Here is an 18,011-nt window from a genome sequence, read left to right as displayed (position 1 = left end):
CACTGTATAACCCCAAATCAACATAAGTCAGGGGTGGAGGGAACCATACCTGTTACCATGAGGCTGTCCTCCCCTACTACCCACTTGGGGCAGCAAAATGACTTGAGACAGCCCTGCCTTATAGCTAAGCAGAAGGAAATAAACATGGCTTGCCTCCCTCTAGTTTCCCTTTCCCTCATCCATCATACCAGCCATAGCCGGGACACTCACCTGGAGCTTCATTCTAGAACTCATATTTCTTCCCACAATGGGCCTTACTCCTAGTTTCCTATAAAAGTGACTTGCAGAGCTGTTCCATTATACTCCAGCTCTACTGCCTTTATAAAAATGCCCTCCTGAATGTTTCTGTGAACTGGTAGAAGTGTGGGAACCTTCCTGCCTTCCTCAGGTAGGCCATTTCACAAGATGGGGGCCTCCACAGTGAATGCACATGAATGGGTAGTTGCAGATCTTACTAATTTCCAGGATGTCACATTCAATGGGTTTCATTACCCCCCACCCCACAGCTTTCTGAGCACTGTTTTCAATCCTGTGCCACTGTTTTATGCCCTCTAACATCTCTTGAAAGGAGAATGTAGGTGCATTAATTCAGTTAACAAATGACTCATAGCATGATCATAAGCAAATAATTTTTTCCTGGCTAGCTGATGGTATTTTGCTGATGTGTACGGCTTTTTCTGACACTTATATGCATGCCTGTTTGCAATAACTGCTGTATGTGTAAACTGGAGATGTGGAGCAATAATCTGTCACTACATAGTTTATTTCCGTATTATTTCCTTTATTTTTTGTCATCTAAAGAACTCATCTCTTCAAAACAATTGGTTGTAACTACGTGAAGATACCATGTGGTACATACCTAGGGATATAAGGAGTCTCAAAGCAGTTTACAATCTCCTTACCTTCCCCTCCCCACAACAGGCACCTTGTGAGGTAGGTGGGGCTGAGAGAGTTCTGAGAGAACTGTGACTGGCCCAAGGTCACCCATCAGGCTTCATGTGGAGGATTGGGGAATCAAACCCACCACTCATAACCACTACACCACGCTGGCTCTCCATGATCTCATGTCCTGCCCAGTGAGTCTCAGGATTTAGGATGATGAGGCTTGGCAGTCACCAACCCAGTGTACTCATGACCCTTCACCATAAAATTTCTGCTGCAGGCTTGCTTTCTTCCCATTAATGAGCTAAAGATCAGGACACGGTCCTGATTGTACAACATATTTTAAAGCAGTAAGATTATTTGCTGTGTACAAGATATATGAATCATGCTGAATTACTTTGTGAACCCCTAGGCATTAGAAACTGCAATGCTCCAATGTATAGAAACTGTCTGAGTTCATAATGAGCTGGCTTCTTTTTTAGTTCCTCATGCATAGATGATGGAACAGGCATTCTTTAAATTTAATTAGAAATTTTGGTTGGGGGGGGGACGGAAATTTGAGTCTCTGTGAAGATGGAAATAATAAAAAGAATACCTTGATGCACCTTGGAAGCACAGCTTGCATCTAGGAAAACCCCTCAGTGGGAATTGAGTTGCTAGAGGGTTTAGCTAGTGTTCCATCGGGCAGTGAAGCCCTAATGAATAATAACTGGGGCATGTTAGTTCTCTGCCTGTGTTGAATGAAATTATTCTTAATGCAATGCAATTAAGTTTTTGGAATTTACTAAACAATCTAGCGACCTCTTATCTGAAAACATAATTATTAGGAGATTACTTTCTACTGAGTCTTTACAGATGGAGGCTTTGTGGTGCAGCAGTTTAAAACAATTGAACCTGATCTCTGGAGACCATGTTATGAATGTTGCTCTGAGAAGAGAGCAGAATTGCATTTTAAAACGTCATTTTCAGCAGCAGCGGGACAGTTGGCAGAGTTTACCAAAGCTGTTGAAAGGCACTGCAGACTTTAATGACCATCTCAGTCTTCACAAAAATTGGTTAATCTCTGCCACTGGTGAGCATTTGTAGGGAGAAATCTAGACCTTTCTTTTCCTTTTCCGGCAGGTGCCTAAAGAATGCCTTTAATGTGCCTTCCAGTGCCAAGGTGCGCTTGTTATATTCCAAGCAGTTTTGTAAGCAGTTTTGCCCTAAGATTCAACAGTGGCCTTTTAATATCAGGTGTAAAGCAAGCAGGAGGCTTAATAATGTTCTGACTTGGGAGTAACCACAAATGTTTTCAAATAGTGACAGTCTGAAGCCCCTCACTCTTTATAAATGTAAACTGATTAGCCCTTATGTTGATTACTGTCCAGGGATGGAACCCCTCCTGCCCTGGCACTTACCTCCTTCTGAAGAGCTTGGTGAGCCTGCCATGGCAGTGCTGGGCAGCCTCCTACAGCAGGAGCCCTTGGATGGCCATCCTTGGCTGCCAGAGAATGAGCAAGGGAGGGGAAGTGGAACAACCCCTGCAGTGGGCAGCTGGGTGGCAACAGGAAGCTGGAAAAAGGAAGGGCAACTTCTGGGGACTCCCTGGAGCAGGCAGAAGACCCAGCGGCCAAGAAACAGCTTGAGGAAATATGGGATGGGTCCTAGCCCTGAGGAGGAGGGCCTAGTAGAGGATTTTAAAGAGGGGAAATGACGGACTAGAGAGGATGGAGAGACAACAGACCTTTGGCCAGGAGGCCAGGCACTACAGGGACTTGGGGTGCTTGGTGGGAGCCCAGGGAACTTTTTTATAAGGCCCATCTGGAGACAGCCATGGAGGAAGAAGACTGAGTCTTGCCCTGAAAGCCAGAGGGTAGGCAGAGGCCCGTGAGAGAGGGAACCATGGTGAAGAAATACCTCACTTCTTTCCAGTGCTGTGGTATTGCTCATAGGCATGTTGGAAAGGGCAGAAGCTGGAAGGCAAGACCCTCCCAGGCTCTGGTCCCCAACAGGCAGGCTTACCATTACATAGGGTTGCCAACTTTGGGTTGGGAAATTCCTTAGGGGGGCAGGGTTTGGGGAGGGGCCTTAGCAGGGTATAATGCCATAGAGTGCACCCTCCAAAGCAGCCATTTTCTCCAAGGAACCTGATCTCTGTTGTCTGGAGATCAGTGCCAATTCTGAGATATCTCAAGGCCCTACATTGAGGTTGGCAACCCTAACTACAAAAGCAGCACAAGGAGACCACCCCATACTACAAAGGGATTTCTGCATATTAGTAAGGGAGATTGGAGGGAGCTGAATTTCCAAATTGTTAATCCCTCCAGTGTTTTGTTTTGCTTTTTTGCAGGACCCTAGCTTGTCAGTTCTTCCCAAAATATATTTGAGCCACAGCATTCCTTTCAGGCAGAATTGCAGTGGGGGTGTTTTGTGGATGGAACCATTTCTAGTTTCTCTTAACAGATGCAACCTAGTGTCAGATGCACTGCATGAGGCAAGAGACCAATGCTCCCTCTAAGCTAAGTCTTGTGAGCAAGCATTCTGCTTTGTGAGCTACTGGCATTAAAGTTGTGAGTGAGCAGTTTGGCTACTGCATAAATTAGCTTGCTCTGGAGCCATCCTTCCTGAGCTTAGACAAAGATGTGTGAGCCGGAGGCTAAAAAACTGTGAGCTAGCTCACACTAACTCAGCTTAGAGGGAACACTGCAAGAGACCCCATTTGTTCCTTCTACTGTTAACAGCAATGGGTCACAAGGCAACAGGTGGACTGTACTGCTCCTCACCCTTCCTTACTCCCCCAGAACTAACAAGCACCCCTGGGATTTTGGCTCAGTTATACCAGATCTTGCCTATGGCTGGTGCATTATGATGGCAAATATGTGCCGAGGTTCTTCCATGTTCATCAAAACAGGTTTATTACAATCTTTAATCATCCCCTAAAAGAAGAATACCTCCAAGATATAAAGCTATCTATATTAAACTGCCAAGGTCTGCTCATGTACATTAAAATATTCATGGAAAACGGGTCATTATAAACAGTAAGAACATTAGCCCCTGGATAGCACTTTAATTCCAAAGAACACTTGTATTTGACAATCTATAAGTGTATTGCACAGATTAAGTATGGGGGAGATTGTTCAATGTTTGCATTGTCTTATAAACTGTATGCTTGAACACATTTAATGGAGTCCCCATTTGGTGATGCCATCTGTACCTTGTGTTGTTTGCTTAGTTAGGATTTTTAGCTTGGGAAAGGAATGTTCTGAAGACAGTGAAACCTTTTGAATGTAAAGAAGCATTTATCTTATTTGATCATGTGTTGCTGTATTAGATCTGAAGGCTGTTCTAAAGTACGCAACCCATAACCTGATGTGATAAATAAATATAAGGAAGTATAGAAAGCTTGCCTTGAGGGTATTTCTAGGGAATCTCTGGTATGTGTGGTCATGGTCATGATTTTCATTGTGCAATCATTTTAATTAAGTCAGACTATAAAGTTAGTCTTGCATGAGGGATGAATGCACTGGGGAGACAAGTGATAGATTGATGCCTGTCCTGGAAGTAAAACAAGTTACATTCGTGTTTTCCAGCCAAATGGAGATCTGTGCACATGTTATCAGATAAGCTTGGGTGACAGTGCACTGCTTTGCCAGCTAAGGTATCTCTAATGGTTTATTTGGGGCTCAATGTAATAGCACAATGGTTAGATATTTCAAACTGATTTCGTAATATTTCTTGGCTTTCTGTTGTGGATGAATAACTTCGTTACTCAAATAATAAATTTTAATTAATATCTGTATCATTTTGGTTACTGCTAGTTTAGTAGAGCAATTAGTGTAATTAGTAAGCAGCATTGCTTGGTGGCATGATAAATCACAGTGCAGAGCACGTTGACTCCTCACCAGGGTGATATATTATCCAATTTTCTCAAATTTAATGTGCGTACAAGGCAAGTACTAAACAGAGGGAAGCATAGCAACAGCTGTGGTGGTCTTTGGTTGCTTGCATTGCATGTGCTGTCTGCATTCTCAAATACGTTGAATTAGTCAAAACTGTCAGTTAATTAACATTTTATTTCAATATTTGTAAATGTGTTTTTGAACATACACAAAAGTAATAGCAGAAAGAAATACAAGTGTTTTTTGGGGTGCAGACCAAGGCAGGATTCCTCGTGGATGTTCTAGATCCAATCTCCAGTGACTTGTGTACAATTTTTGGTGTGACTTTTTTGTGCTAGGATATTTCTGAATGAATCATCATTGAGAGTGTGGTCATGTTCTTTTTTCAGAGCCCATGAGAACACCGAAAACACTGAAGATTGCTGAGATCCAGGCCCGACGTATTGCTGTGGATTGGGAGTCCTTGGGTTACAACATTACTCGCTGCCACACATTTAACGTCACAATTTGTTACCATTACTTCCGGGGCCATAATGAAAGCAAGGCAGACTGCTTGGATATGGATCCCAAAGCGCCCCAGCACATTGTTAATCATCTGCCTCCTTACACAAATGTGAGCCTTAAAATGATCCTAACTAATCCCGAAGGAAGAAAAGAAAGTGAAGAGACGATTATCCAAACAGATGAAGATGGTAAGTTCAAGCTCTTCTTAACTGTACACTATTGCTTAGGTGGGGGGGGGGATGATGGTGAAGAGGATTGTTCATTACACTGCTTCTTTCTAGTTGATGATGATTATTTGAGTTGGGTGTTTGCACTAGTCTGTGAATTACTATGTTTTTAAAACTTCATTTGGCATTCTGAGGTGGTGCTCATAAAAAAATGACAGACATATCAACACATCAAAGTAGCTATCTTGCATGTGCTTTTTAAAATGTTCTATTTGTAAAACCAATCAGAAGAAAGAGATGAAGACAGGAACAAAAGGAACCAAGTTTAATGGATTGGCAATAATATGCTCAAATGCATTTTCCCATTACCATTCCCACCCTCTTCCTCTGTTGCTTACAAAACCCAATACTCTCTTTATCCAGGTTTAGTGTTTCATATTACCATTGATGACACTGATTAAAATTAAACCCAGGTAACCCCCAAAATTGATCATAATTACATATAGTGGCAAATAGTAAGACAAACAGCCTGTCCCCCACATGGAACCATCAATAAGACAAAGAGACCACCACCTGCAATGACCCTTTTCTGTCTTTAAAAGTGTACTGGGTGGAATGGAGTGAATGACAAATCCTCTCCTGCCTTCAGGTGTGTTCAGGAGCTGATTTCCCCACATACCATTTTGAAGATAAGTGCTGTGTCATACGTTAAACGTAATTTGGGTTGGGGGTTCCCCCAACCCAACTTGTGTTTAACATCTCAGACCCAAAGTCTCCCAGGTCCTCTAATTACTACACAATATATAACAATATATTTAGGAGTTTGTCTATTACAAACTTGTATGCAAGACTGAGTGTTCTTTGGTTGTGTATTTTTACAGCTTTAATTACATCTGCTTGTTTCTTAGTGCTTCTTTTATTAAATTATAGCAATAGTGTTGATTCATTTACCTTATTTGAGGAAAAGTAAAAGATGTTTTGGAGCTGCGGTGGCTCAAGTGGTTAAGACGCTGAACTGCAGGCTGTGGAAGGTCAGTAGTTCAGCGGTTCAAGCCCCAGGTGCCGCAAGACAGGGTAAGCTCCTGTCTCTAGTTCCAGCTCCTGCCAACCTAGCAGTTCGAAAGCAAGAAATTGCAAGTAGATAAATAGGTACCACTTCGGTGGGAAGGTAACAGCGTTCCGTTCGCCTTGGTGTTTAGTCATGCCGGCCACATGACCACGGAAACGTCTTCGGACAGCGCTGGCTCTTCGGCTTTGAAACGGAGATGAGCACCGCAACCCTAGAGTCGGATTCGACTGGCTTTCGAGCAAGGGAACCTTTACCTTTACCTTTTTAAAAGATGTTTTAGATGTTACACAGCTCTTTAAATGATTCTTTATGAATCTTTAGTAAGTTAAAATGGCATTATATGAAGTTCCTAATTAGGTGGAAATTATATAGATTTGAAATCATGTTCATGTAGTTGAGTTTGCAACTAACTACATATCTAAAATGCAACAGCAGAATTTGAAAATGTATATATATATATTTAACGACAGCGCCACGTGGAGCTGATAACACTGAGTGGATATACCATCTAAGACACGCCATCTTGATGAAAGTCTTCGTTTTAGAACATCTAGAGCACTTAACATGCTGTAATTTTGTAATAATGGTTTTTATGGTTTTAACTGTTTTATGTGTTGGTGTATGCCTATTTGTGAGCCGCCCTGAGCCTGCATTGCGGGGAGGGAGGGCTATTAGTTGAAATTATAAATAAATATAAATAAATATATATTAAAGCCTTTCAAAGAACCAGATTCCCATATTGAACATTCATGTTCTCAGAAGTGCATTTAATCTGAAGGATATGGGTTGGGTACAGAATACATTTTTTGATAATGGAACGAGTGGGGTAATTTCCACTAATCCTCTCTTTCTGCTTCAGATCCCTGACTTACCTCTTGTAATGTTCCTGAATGTCTATTGTCTTCCAGAAACTATGTTTTGGATCGATCTGTGGGCTGCCCTGGTGGGGGGCGGGTGTTCTGTTCCACTGACAAAGTGCCCTGTGTGAATCAAAAAGTTAATCTCTACCCAACCCCATATGTGTAGATTTCTCTTTTTTTCACTGAAGTGAAATGTTCTCATATGGATAGGAGATCTGAGGACTGGAACAAATATCTGCAACAATCAGTCCTTCCGAGATAAGCCCCCCCCCACGGCCTCCTTTTCAAACATTATGGCAAACCATGAGATGGTAGTGGTGCTAGTCAGAAAGGCTGATGTTTATTTGTGGGTTTTGAACCTCAAGTTAATGGACTTCTGACCCAAAAAAAAAAAAGGGAGGGGGACACAGTCTATCAGATGAGTAGAGTCTCCCTACTCATCCCTTGGTAGGGAGGGCAAGGTATAAATCAAATCAAATAAATAAATAATGAGTTGAGCTAGTAAATATTCCTTGTTATTGTTAGCTAGGTTAATAGAGTTATTAACCTAGCTAACAATAACAAGGAATATTTACTAGCTCCCTCCAGCCACATTATTGGTATCTCCTAGAACTGTGAGAAGAAACTACTGAGATGTATATCAAAATTGTTAGTCATCTAGGACTATTAAAAGCATCCACCTCCACCAAAGTCAAAGGCCCAGTAAATGAAAGGCAAAGTAAACCAAAGGGCTGAATTTGCTGCTGATCATGTGCTACTACAGTGAACTCATCTACCTCCTGCATGTACATGCATACATCTTTTTGTAAGATAGAAACAATGCATGTCCACTTTGTGGTTAAAACCAGGGACCAGTACCTGGATAAATGTGTAATTTGTATCACACATTCATCTGTACATGTGTTGAATATAATGTGGGAATTACTCAATGCATGTGTTTTTAAAAGGAAGAGTGAAAACTGTGCTCACTTGTGAGCAGGGCCAATACTGTTAGTGCTGATGTTCTCCCCTCCAGGTGTGAAGTTTGGGGCAATTGCCTTCAATGGGCTCCTTTTTAAAAGGCCTGTGTGTTGACATTTACTTTGTCTTTTCTTGTAACTTAACCTGGCACAGTGTATTTTGTTGTTAGCTCCCACTTCGTTAATTTGAATAATCCTAAATATATGTTTAATTAACATTCTTCCCAGTGCACTTTTCCTAATAAAACAGTCTGTTGCCTCTTAAACCATGTCATAATAAAAATCAGACTTGAAGACTCCCCATAGTTTTTGTGTGTTTGTTTAAACAGGGACTAAAGAGCTAAACTGATCACAGTTGTATCTAAAAGTCTCATAATCTCACATTTATTCCTATGGGTTGGATCCCATCTAAAACCTAAGTTCACAGAAGTGCAGTGTCCCTGCTGCAGCACAAAATGTTGCTCCTGTAGTATGGTGGAGCCCCTGAAAAAGCATAAAGGGGCAGTAAGAAGATCTGCTGCATTAGGGAGTGATTGTTGGAAATTGGCTCCATTCTTGTGCATGGAGATCTTCTCAATAGAATTCAGTCCATAATGTTGTATTGTGCTGTGGCAATGAAAGCTTTGGTGATTATGTAAATAGCATGTTGTAATAGTTTGGAATGTTCAAAGAACAGGAATGCGTGGAATCCCAGGGCTCTGAGGGAGAGAAAGTTGGCAGTTTGGTTAATATTAAATATTAAAACCTCACCTAAGACATGCTGAGACTGAGATGACGTCCTAGGTTCCATATGAAGTTAAGGGCAGGTATTCTGAAGACAAGTAGCCTGGAGGAAGAATGGACAGTAGGAATGAAAGCATAATTAAGGCAAAAAAATAGTTAATCAGAGAAGAACTCTAAAAACTCATAGCACATGAGATTAGGAGTGAACAAAATATAGTGTGGGCAAGTGGGAGAGAGACATGTTACAAAGGCTCCAGACAGTGAGACAAAAGCATGGACCTGATAGGTAGTGAGATAAGAAGATGAATAAAGGAGTAGCCAAGTAAAAGGGGAGAGGGCCTAGATGCAGAAGGGGCTGTTTTCTTTTGGTAAGAACAGACCTGATTGGGCATAGAACAAGATCTAGATCTTGACAGAATGTTGGAAATTAAAACAGATCTGAAGGGCAAACACATGATAGTGGCATGGTTGAATTTCCTGTAAACGCCTGAACTATACAGCCAGTTCTATTTGTACTATTCTAGTTCCATTAGCCTATGAAGGCCGTCCAATGCAAGAGTCCTGTATGTGGTCCCAAAGCTCTTTAGGCTTACAGCCTTTAAATGACTGAGTGTGTGCCATGTGCATGGTACATAGCCACGCTCACTTGCTAGACACATTTCATTGCATTCCATAATGTGCACATTCAGCAGCCGAAGGAACTGTATCACTTGGATCATACTTTGTGCAATGTATTCTTCATTTGAGCCACAGACAAAAGAAAACATAGAGCAGTCCCGTAGAAAACATAATGATGCCTAAAGCACATCAGCAAGTGCCACAAACCAGTGAAAAGAGGCTGTCATGGCATATCAGCCTCAGTTTGCTCTAGAGTTTTTGTCAGTATTATGAAGTAAAGTGTAGCCGTCTTCATTTGACTACTGAATGAATATATTGTATGGAAATTGAGACTTTGAATCTCATCTATGTATCTGTATTCTTTTTACATTATGAATTTATTTCTAATTCATCAAATTAAGTTATTTTCCCCAGGGGCAGCTTATTATTTATGGTTTTGCACAGTCTAAAATAAATCTTGCTCCTTCCTAATGCCACTAGTGTATGTTATTTCCTTTGATGCAGTGATTTTAATTTATTTCTATCCATTAAAGAATGGCAATATGTTTTCAAAATAAATCTTCGGGAAATGTCATATGTGAAACTCATTGCGTGTTGGCTTGGAGTGTGGGGAAAACTAATTTAAAAGGCTAGGCAAGTATAAGTTTCAGTGCTTGAATAGATGTAACTTGTTTCTCAGAGATTTCTTAAGTTCGTCCCTTACTTTTTAATCTTCTTAAGGCTGAGATGGGGATCAGTGAGAGTCTTTTTAAAGCTAGGAGTCAGGCACAATTTGGATTAGGGACATCTAGGGAGGTAGAGGGTGTAATTCTTCCATCCCTGAATCGGTGGACCCCCCCCCCCTGTTTTTGTTAGCCCTGAAAAGAAAAACAAAGTGGTCCACCTAGAAATAGAGACAGGGACATCTAGTTCACTTGAGTTTCTTTTCTTCTCCTACCTAAATTTTAAACCACAAACATGAAAAGGATGTGAGTTTGTAACACTTAGTTCCATTAAAGTAGTCTACGCTTTCATTAGTGAGAATGGGTTCTACTTGTGGCAAATGTTTTGGCTTGTCTAGAGTCCTTTACACAGAAAGTGCTAAGACATGCTGTTGGCCAAAGTGTTTATTCTTTTTCTTTTGATATATTTCTAAACCAATATCAGAGGTCATTTCGGGGGGGATCGCGGGGGATCGCAGTTCCCCTGGGTGAGGTACGGGGGGTGGGTCACATGACGAAGCCCCGCCCCCTGCTTCCGGCCGCCCCACTTCCGGCCCTTATTCAGCCAGGAGGAGGCAGGAGAAGAGGGAGGGTAAGTTGCTTCCTTCCTGCCTCTCTCCACCCCTGCCTGCCTGGGGCCAGGGAGGGCCTTCGCGGGGCTTCCTTGCACTCCCGCCGGCCTTGCAGGTCCACCGCCGGGCCCCTCATGGGGCTCAGCAGTGGAGCTGCAAGGCCGCCGGCGGCCGGGACCGTTGGGGATGGGGTGTGTGGCCTTATGACACACTTCCGGTGATGTCAGGGGGTGTGGCCTTATGACACACTTCCGGTGATGTCAGGGGTGTGGCGTATGCTAATGAGTTATGCTAATGAGTTCCCCTAGCTCTTTTTCTACCAAACGACCCCTGACCAATATGCATTAAAGTGGTGATTGGTAGTATTGATTTTTGGCAGTTGTTTTCTCATATATGCAACTCTGTTCATTGCAGTGCCTGGTCCTGTACCTGCAAAATCATTAAAGGGAACTCCTTTTGAAGACAAGATCTTCCTAAACTGGAAAGAACCTGTGGATCCAAATGGTATCATCACACAGTATGAGGTATTGAAAGAACAATGGAATAAAATAGTGTCAAGGCTTCATAACTTTTTACCTGAGAATCCTATTGGTGGCACATGGATCTTCAGTACTGTGATTAGCATTTATGTGGAGAACCCACTGGGATGTTAGGCAGATGCTATAATTTGTAGAGCTACCCAGAAGCTCTCTGCTTTACTGCAGGTTTGCCTAGCAAATGTTGATATTCCACTTGTTCCTGGTATATTACGATAGTCTCAAAATGGTCCCCAGTACAAATACTGCAAAACCATACCCAAAACAAGGCCTGAAAATTCATTGCCACTTGCAGGATCCCAGGCCCCAGCCATCATGCATCAGTGCCTAATTTGGCTGATGTGCCTTCCTGTGGTCTCAAACAGAGAGCAGCAAGGATTGAGTACCATTCTATTCCACCTGCTCTCCTCTAGTTCTGCTTCTGAGCTGGGGATCAGTGTTGGTCCGTCCTCACTAACCTCTTCTCTCCATCATTTTGGAGGCTCTACCAAGCCTTGGGCGTGCCCAGTGGCCTCACTCTACCGAGGAACCCTATAGGTGTGTGGCCAGGCCTGTGAGAAACTGATAGTATCTTCCAAGCAATGCATGCCCCATTATTCCTCTTTCCCAACCCAAGGGCGGAGCTTCCCAACAGTCAATTGCCAGACAGATGGCTGTCACAGGCCAGTTGTCAGTGGCTGCCTGACTCTTAAAAGGCCAGCTGCCATTGATCAGCTGGCTGATCTGAGAATCTTTAAAGGTCCATCTGTAATCCCCCTGGGCCTGGTGGATGCTGGGCTGGACCATGTGGGGGGCTGAGAAGGAGGGAGTCCTGGTGTTGTATCCACCACCGCTCTGTTTTGTCTTTATTTTTATAGCAATCAGTTCTTGTGTTGATTCTCAAATGTTAAATATAATATAACACTTTTAAAAAGTTCTTTTTGATCTACAAAACACACTATGTAATGACATAAACGAAGCTGCGATATTGATTTTCAATACTGCATTTGCCTCATGAGCCCCTTCCCATCCAGGCTGCCCTATGAGCTTGAACCCTGTTTGTGCCAGTAAGCTTTGCACAGATGTACTCTTCTGATTAAGATTAAATTACTGAACAATAGAATTACTATAATGATTAAAAGTTAAGAATTCAGTGTAATTGAGTCATGATAAAGCCTTGCTCTTGCCAAGGCAGTACTACTGCGTGCTTTTAATAAATGATGAAATCCAAGGCTCAAATGTGCAGTTCTGATTTAAATCTTTTATCATTAATTTATTGTCTTCCAATATCATGATTTAATGGAGCCCTGTGCAGTGAAGGCTACCAGTGATATATGTAAGAATTTATTAATAGAAATCTGACATTTCTAGGCTTCAAGGTAACGCTTTCTTTTTCCTTTCAAGAAACTCTAAATGCAAATTCTGGGGGTTTAATTTTAAAAAACCACATTTGCTTGATGCATGAGCCCTTGGGGAAGGAAGGAAAAACAATAATTTTGCACCCAATTTCCTGTGCATCTATCATTATTCAGAACTGAAAAACCTTGACAATACTACTTTTCTGCTTAAGAAACAAATGAAATGCCTAAGGGTGTCACTTAAATGTTTCAGTAACCATGTATACATGACTTCGCATATACTGACTTCTGTTTATTCCATCAGTGTTTTAAATGCTGTTGTTTCCAGTGGGTATGGACTATGCTATAGGGCTTGAACATTAATCAATATTTTACCCTTTTATATAATAGAATTCTTTTAACTGAAATAATGGAATTAAGGAAATATAGGCTAAACTGCTTCTTGCGGTTAACAAAGCAAGTAAGATTCTCAGTACCTTCACATGGTGACTTCTAGCATTGTAGAGAGGTCAGAGCAGACCTGCATAATTTGTGACTCACTCATCTGAACACAAGTTCACCAGCCCTGAATGGTGACATGGACTCATAATCTCCTGTTACGTTTCCTTCCTGGGACTGTAATAAACATACAAATATGGTCCCCACACACACACATACTGGGGGGAAAAACAGTATTTTGCTAGTTTGCTCTATTCTGCTTTGTGGATCACCAGTTGTGTAGGATCAGTTTAGAGAGCTGTGTATTATACCAGTTAAGAGGAATCCTTTCCATTCTACTCCCGACAGCTCTGTGTGAGATAAATCACTGATCTTATTGGGAATAAAATGGAAAGACTGGTGTGTCCCTGTCCCGTCAAATCCAGGGCGTTTTTTCTGGGGGAACGTGCCGGAACAGAGTTCTGGAACCTCTTCAACAAAATTCTTTTTAAAATGTTTAAAAGTTCACGAGTTTTTAGTATACAGATTGAAAACTTAATTTCCCTCTTGAGAGTTCCAGCACTTCTTTTTGAAATCATGACTCTGTATCAACACCCAGTTCGCTTATTAGCCATTTCCAAGAATTCTACTAAATCTCTGAAATTATTTCCACAGGTCAGTTACAGCAGTATAAGATCATTTGATCCGGCAGTTCCAGTGGCCGGGCCTGCTCAAACTGTGGCAAAGCTCTGGAATAGTACACATCATGTCTTTTCCCATCTACACCCTGGAACTACCTACCAGTTTTACATAAGGGCTAGCACGATCAAAGGGTTTGGACCAGCTACAGCAATTAATATTACCACCAACATCTCAGGTAATGGCAAACAATGAAGCATATAAAAGCTTTATTGTGTTAAATTAGTTTTTGCATAGATTATTTCTCCTTCCAGTCATTCAAGACAACAAAACATCTTTGACTGTAATAAAGAGAAGACATTAAGTGTATAGGAACAGGTTTACATGGTATTTTACATTCATGGTATTTTACTAATGGATATATACACTTATTCTATTATTCTATTATTCTATTATTCGAGATCTTACAGTCTTTTGCAATGTTGCCCAGTTGCTTTGCACAGTGTTATGCACTTGAGGTTATGCAGCATGGGTGGATTGCAGTTTATGGATTTTTTATGATACTGGTAAATGATAAAAGCTGAAAAATAGGCATCCCTAATTTTAGAATACTCATTCTTATTTTAAAATAAAGTTTTACCATGATGGCTATTCTTTCTTTATAGGTCAGATAGAATAGGTAAACTTTTGTCATGCAGGTATGTAAATTCAAACTCAGGACTGATTCACTCATAGTTTAGCAGTAGATTCTGTGCCTTTTTGAAAACTCCAATTTCTTTAGCAACCATGAATGTTTCCCAGTGTAGCGGGAAATGAATTCACTGTGTTGTTTTCTTGACCACATCATTAGATTTAATGCTGTTTTCTGCAGAGCTACTAAGGTCCTGTCCATACGAGGACTTTAGGACCGGGAGCGGGACGGAACGGGGGCGGAGCAAACGGGCACGATCCCACCACAACATCTGGGAAGCGTACCGTCTCCGTCCCTGATCCGGCCCTTCCAGTGCTGCTCCGCACCAAAAAAGAACCACCTACCAAGGTGGGTCTTTTCGAAGGGCCGCAGCAACACTGACCATGGGATCACCGGCGCGTCCTTGCACCGGCGCATCCCCGGCTCCTGGCCGAACTGCGCATGTGTGAGCATGCGCAGTTCGCCAGGCTCCCCTCCCCACCGTCGCTTTCTCCCCGGCATCTGATTGTGCCGGGGAGCGACGGCGCCGCGGCTCGGGGGATCCATGAGATCCCACCGCACCGTCTCAACTTTGCTGAGGCTCACATTAGCCGCAGTTCGAGCGTCCTTTTCCCTGCCGTGTGGCAGGGACCTAAGTAGTAGACGTTTTGCTGTCTTGGAGCATTTTGACTTTGGATCATGCTGCTAATTAAAAGAGATTACTTTATACAATATACTTAATAGCTCAAGTTTTAATAAATGTTTATAAGGAGTTTAATTCAACATTAATAAAATGGACCTGCTTTGTCTGCTTCTGCACCTTGCCATGAATATTGATGGTACTGCTGTTGCACACTAAAGGTCTGCCTTGATTTCTGTATTTTGTAACAATCTTTGTGAAAGTAATCTTGGATACAGTCCTTGTCTTCACTTCTCATTCCTTATTGGTTCATTACAGAAAGAAGTATGGAAGCACTTTATACCTTATTAAGAGTGATGTATGGTATCAGAATACCCTGAGGCCAGTGGTGCTATGACTCCGGTGCCACAAAATCTGATAAAAGACCATGTTAGGCTGCTATTTGGTGGCCCCAGTCGTAATGCTGTCTTATTTTTTTCTGGAAGACTCTTGAAGAGTCCATTCATGATGCCAAGACGGAGGGAAGATAAACTGACTGGAAAAGCATGTGTACGTTAGATGACAAGTGTTATTTCCCTACCATTGAAATGTACTTTATCCTTTAGTTTGAGTAGTTATTAATTTATCATTCAACAAACTCAAACAAGTGTGGTATCTCCCCACCTCCACCCCACTGCCACTGCAATTACTGGCTTATGAACACAGAATCTATGAACATATTTGTATATACAAATACAAAGTGTATTTGTCTAGCCTGCTCATGACTGGAAATGTTTAAAAAAAGCAGCATTCCCATCACAAGGAGGGAGCCTGCACATGTACGTTTCTTAAGTGTATGGTAACTTTGTGGTTGCATGTAGACCACCATGAGACCATCATGCTCATGGCAATTTCCTCTGTACAAGTGTTGATTTGCATATGTATGTGCAGGGCTAGAATTCTTGTATCACTTCATCAAAAGCTTCAGCTGGTCCACAGTGTGCCAGCCCACCTCCTGATAGTGCTGGACCGTAGAACCCATGTTACACAAGTGCTTTGCAATGGGAGAGAGGAGCGGGGTATTCAGAGAGCTTTTTCACATTTTTTTTTATATTGAAATCTAATATAAATCTAATTTTAATCAAATAAGCTGCAGCTATCTTTCTCACTTATTTGATAGAGCATAAATTATTTTGTTTACACTTTTTGTTACCCCTTATTTACTGAGTACTGTTACACAATATATTAGTCATTTAATACTGGATATTTGTAATCATTTTTTGTTTTGTCCTTCAAACATAAATTCATCAGTAAATATCTAATTTTCGTGAGTTTTTTAATGTATTATTGGTAGTTAAAAGCTTGAAATTAACTGTTCATATTGACAGTAATATTGGCACCTCAGGAAAGCCAGAAGTACTCAAAGTTTCTGTGAGTTTTTTTTAAAAAAAGATTTTCTACTGATGTCTTTGAAGCCAGAACAGGAAATGTGGCCGCTGCATCTTATGAGGAAAACTGACTTTGTCCCTGTACTTGAGTGTCTGCATTTTCTCTTTATTCCAGGAATAACTCAGGGTGCTGATTTTGGCCTATAAAATCCATAATATCTTCAACCCTGCATGCCTCAAAGCCCATGTTTCTGCATATATTGTATCACAATCAATGAGATCAATTAAGAGTACTCTTTTATCTATACTATCTATGTGCCCATGCACAAATGTGTGTGTGTGTAAGATGGGAGGCCTTCATAGTACTTATTCGGCAAGTCTGAAACACTTTTGCTTTTGGAGGCTCATCATATACTGAGCTCGAACATTTCTTTTAAATCAGTATAAAATGGGCGGAGCTTTTTAATGACTGTGGATGACAAGGAGGCAGTTTTAATTTTTGTTACCTTTCTAGTGGTGTTAATAGGTATTTCTTTGGAAGTTTCTTTAGGATTGCCAACCTCCAGATGGTGACTGGAGATCTCCTGGAATCACAATTACTTGCAGCTGCATGGAATCTATCAGAATAGTTTTTTGTGAGTTTCAGTTCCAACCTGAGAGGTGGAGAGCAATTGTCAGCTTATTTAAGAAGAAGGCTTTTAGCCAGATAGAAAAGAAGACGGAAATGTTACTCCTATAATCTACTGGAGAGCAACTGAGCCAGCAACGTGAGATAGAGAGCATTTGCCAGTCAATTTGAAATAAGAAGGCTTCTAGACAGATAAAAAAGAGGACTGTTTGCTACTATTAAGAAATTAATTAACTGGCTTGCTCCTAGTACAAATATTTGAAATGGAACTTGGAAGTAAGTTAAAAATTGTTGAAGTTAAAAATTTATAATTTTCAAAAAATTATAAATTAGAACAAAACTATTTTCCATTCAGCTTCATGTTTCTTTTTATTCTAAATAATCATGTTTGTTTTAGAATAATTTGAAAAAGAAGTTAAGTTGCAATAATTTGAAGAAAGTAAAAAAGAAGTTAATACTGCTACTATTCGAAGGAAGCAAAAGAGGTAGTTAAACTGTATCAAGAGGCTGACACCTTCTAACGTAACAGGACTACTCCTGAGGAAGATTGTTGAAATGAGTATAAAACCGGGTGCTCATAGAGGATGGTGGACTTTTTCTTGAATATGTTAGAATTTCCTGAGCTATGGGCTTCCGGTCTGGCTCCCGCGAAAGGCGGACGCATCCTTGGGTCGCTCCCGAGGGGCGTCTCGCCCGCCCGCGGTGGAGGAGGGAATCCGCGCGAGCGGAGACCCGAACGAGCCCCTCAGGATGTGAGGAGCTCGGATCCGGGGCGCTTTAGGGCGCTCGAGGGGGGAGTCTCGCTCTCAGCCGAGAGGTTGGAGACGAGGCGCCCGCCATG

At 41.5% G+C, this 18,011-nt stretch overlaps 1 protein-coding gene across 1 annotated transcript in view; it reads left to right on the top strand.

The window, feature by feature from the left end:
* Positions 1 to 18,011, top strand: part of PTPRK (protein tyrosine phosphatase, receptor type K) — a 492,629-nt gene that overhangs the window by 350,422 nt on the left and 124,196 nt on the right. The window contains 3 exon segments of the mRNA XM_015416770.1: positions 5,153 to 5,455; positions 11,351 to 11,460; positions 13,902 to 14,103. Coding sequence (XP_015272256.1) covers positions 5,153 to 5,455; positions 11,351 to 11,460; positions 13,902 to 14,103 — 615 coding nt within the window.

Source organism: Gekko japonicus, unplaced genomic scaffold, assembly GCF_001447785.1.
Source record: "Gekko japonicus isolate JY-2015 unplaced genomic scaffold, Gekko_japonicus_V1.1 scaffold92, whole genome shotgun sequence".
Classification (NCBI taxonomy): Eukaryota; Metazoa; Chordata; class Lepidosauria; order Squamata; family Gekkonidae; genus Gekko; species Gekko japonicus.
This window is presented reverse-complemented; position numbering and strand designations above follow the sequence as displayed.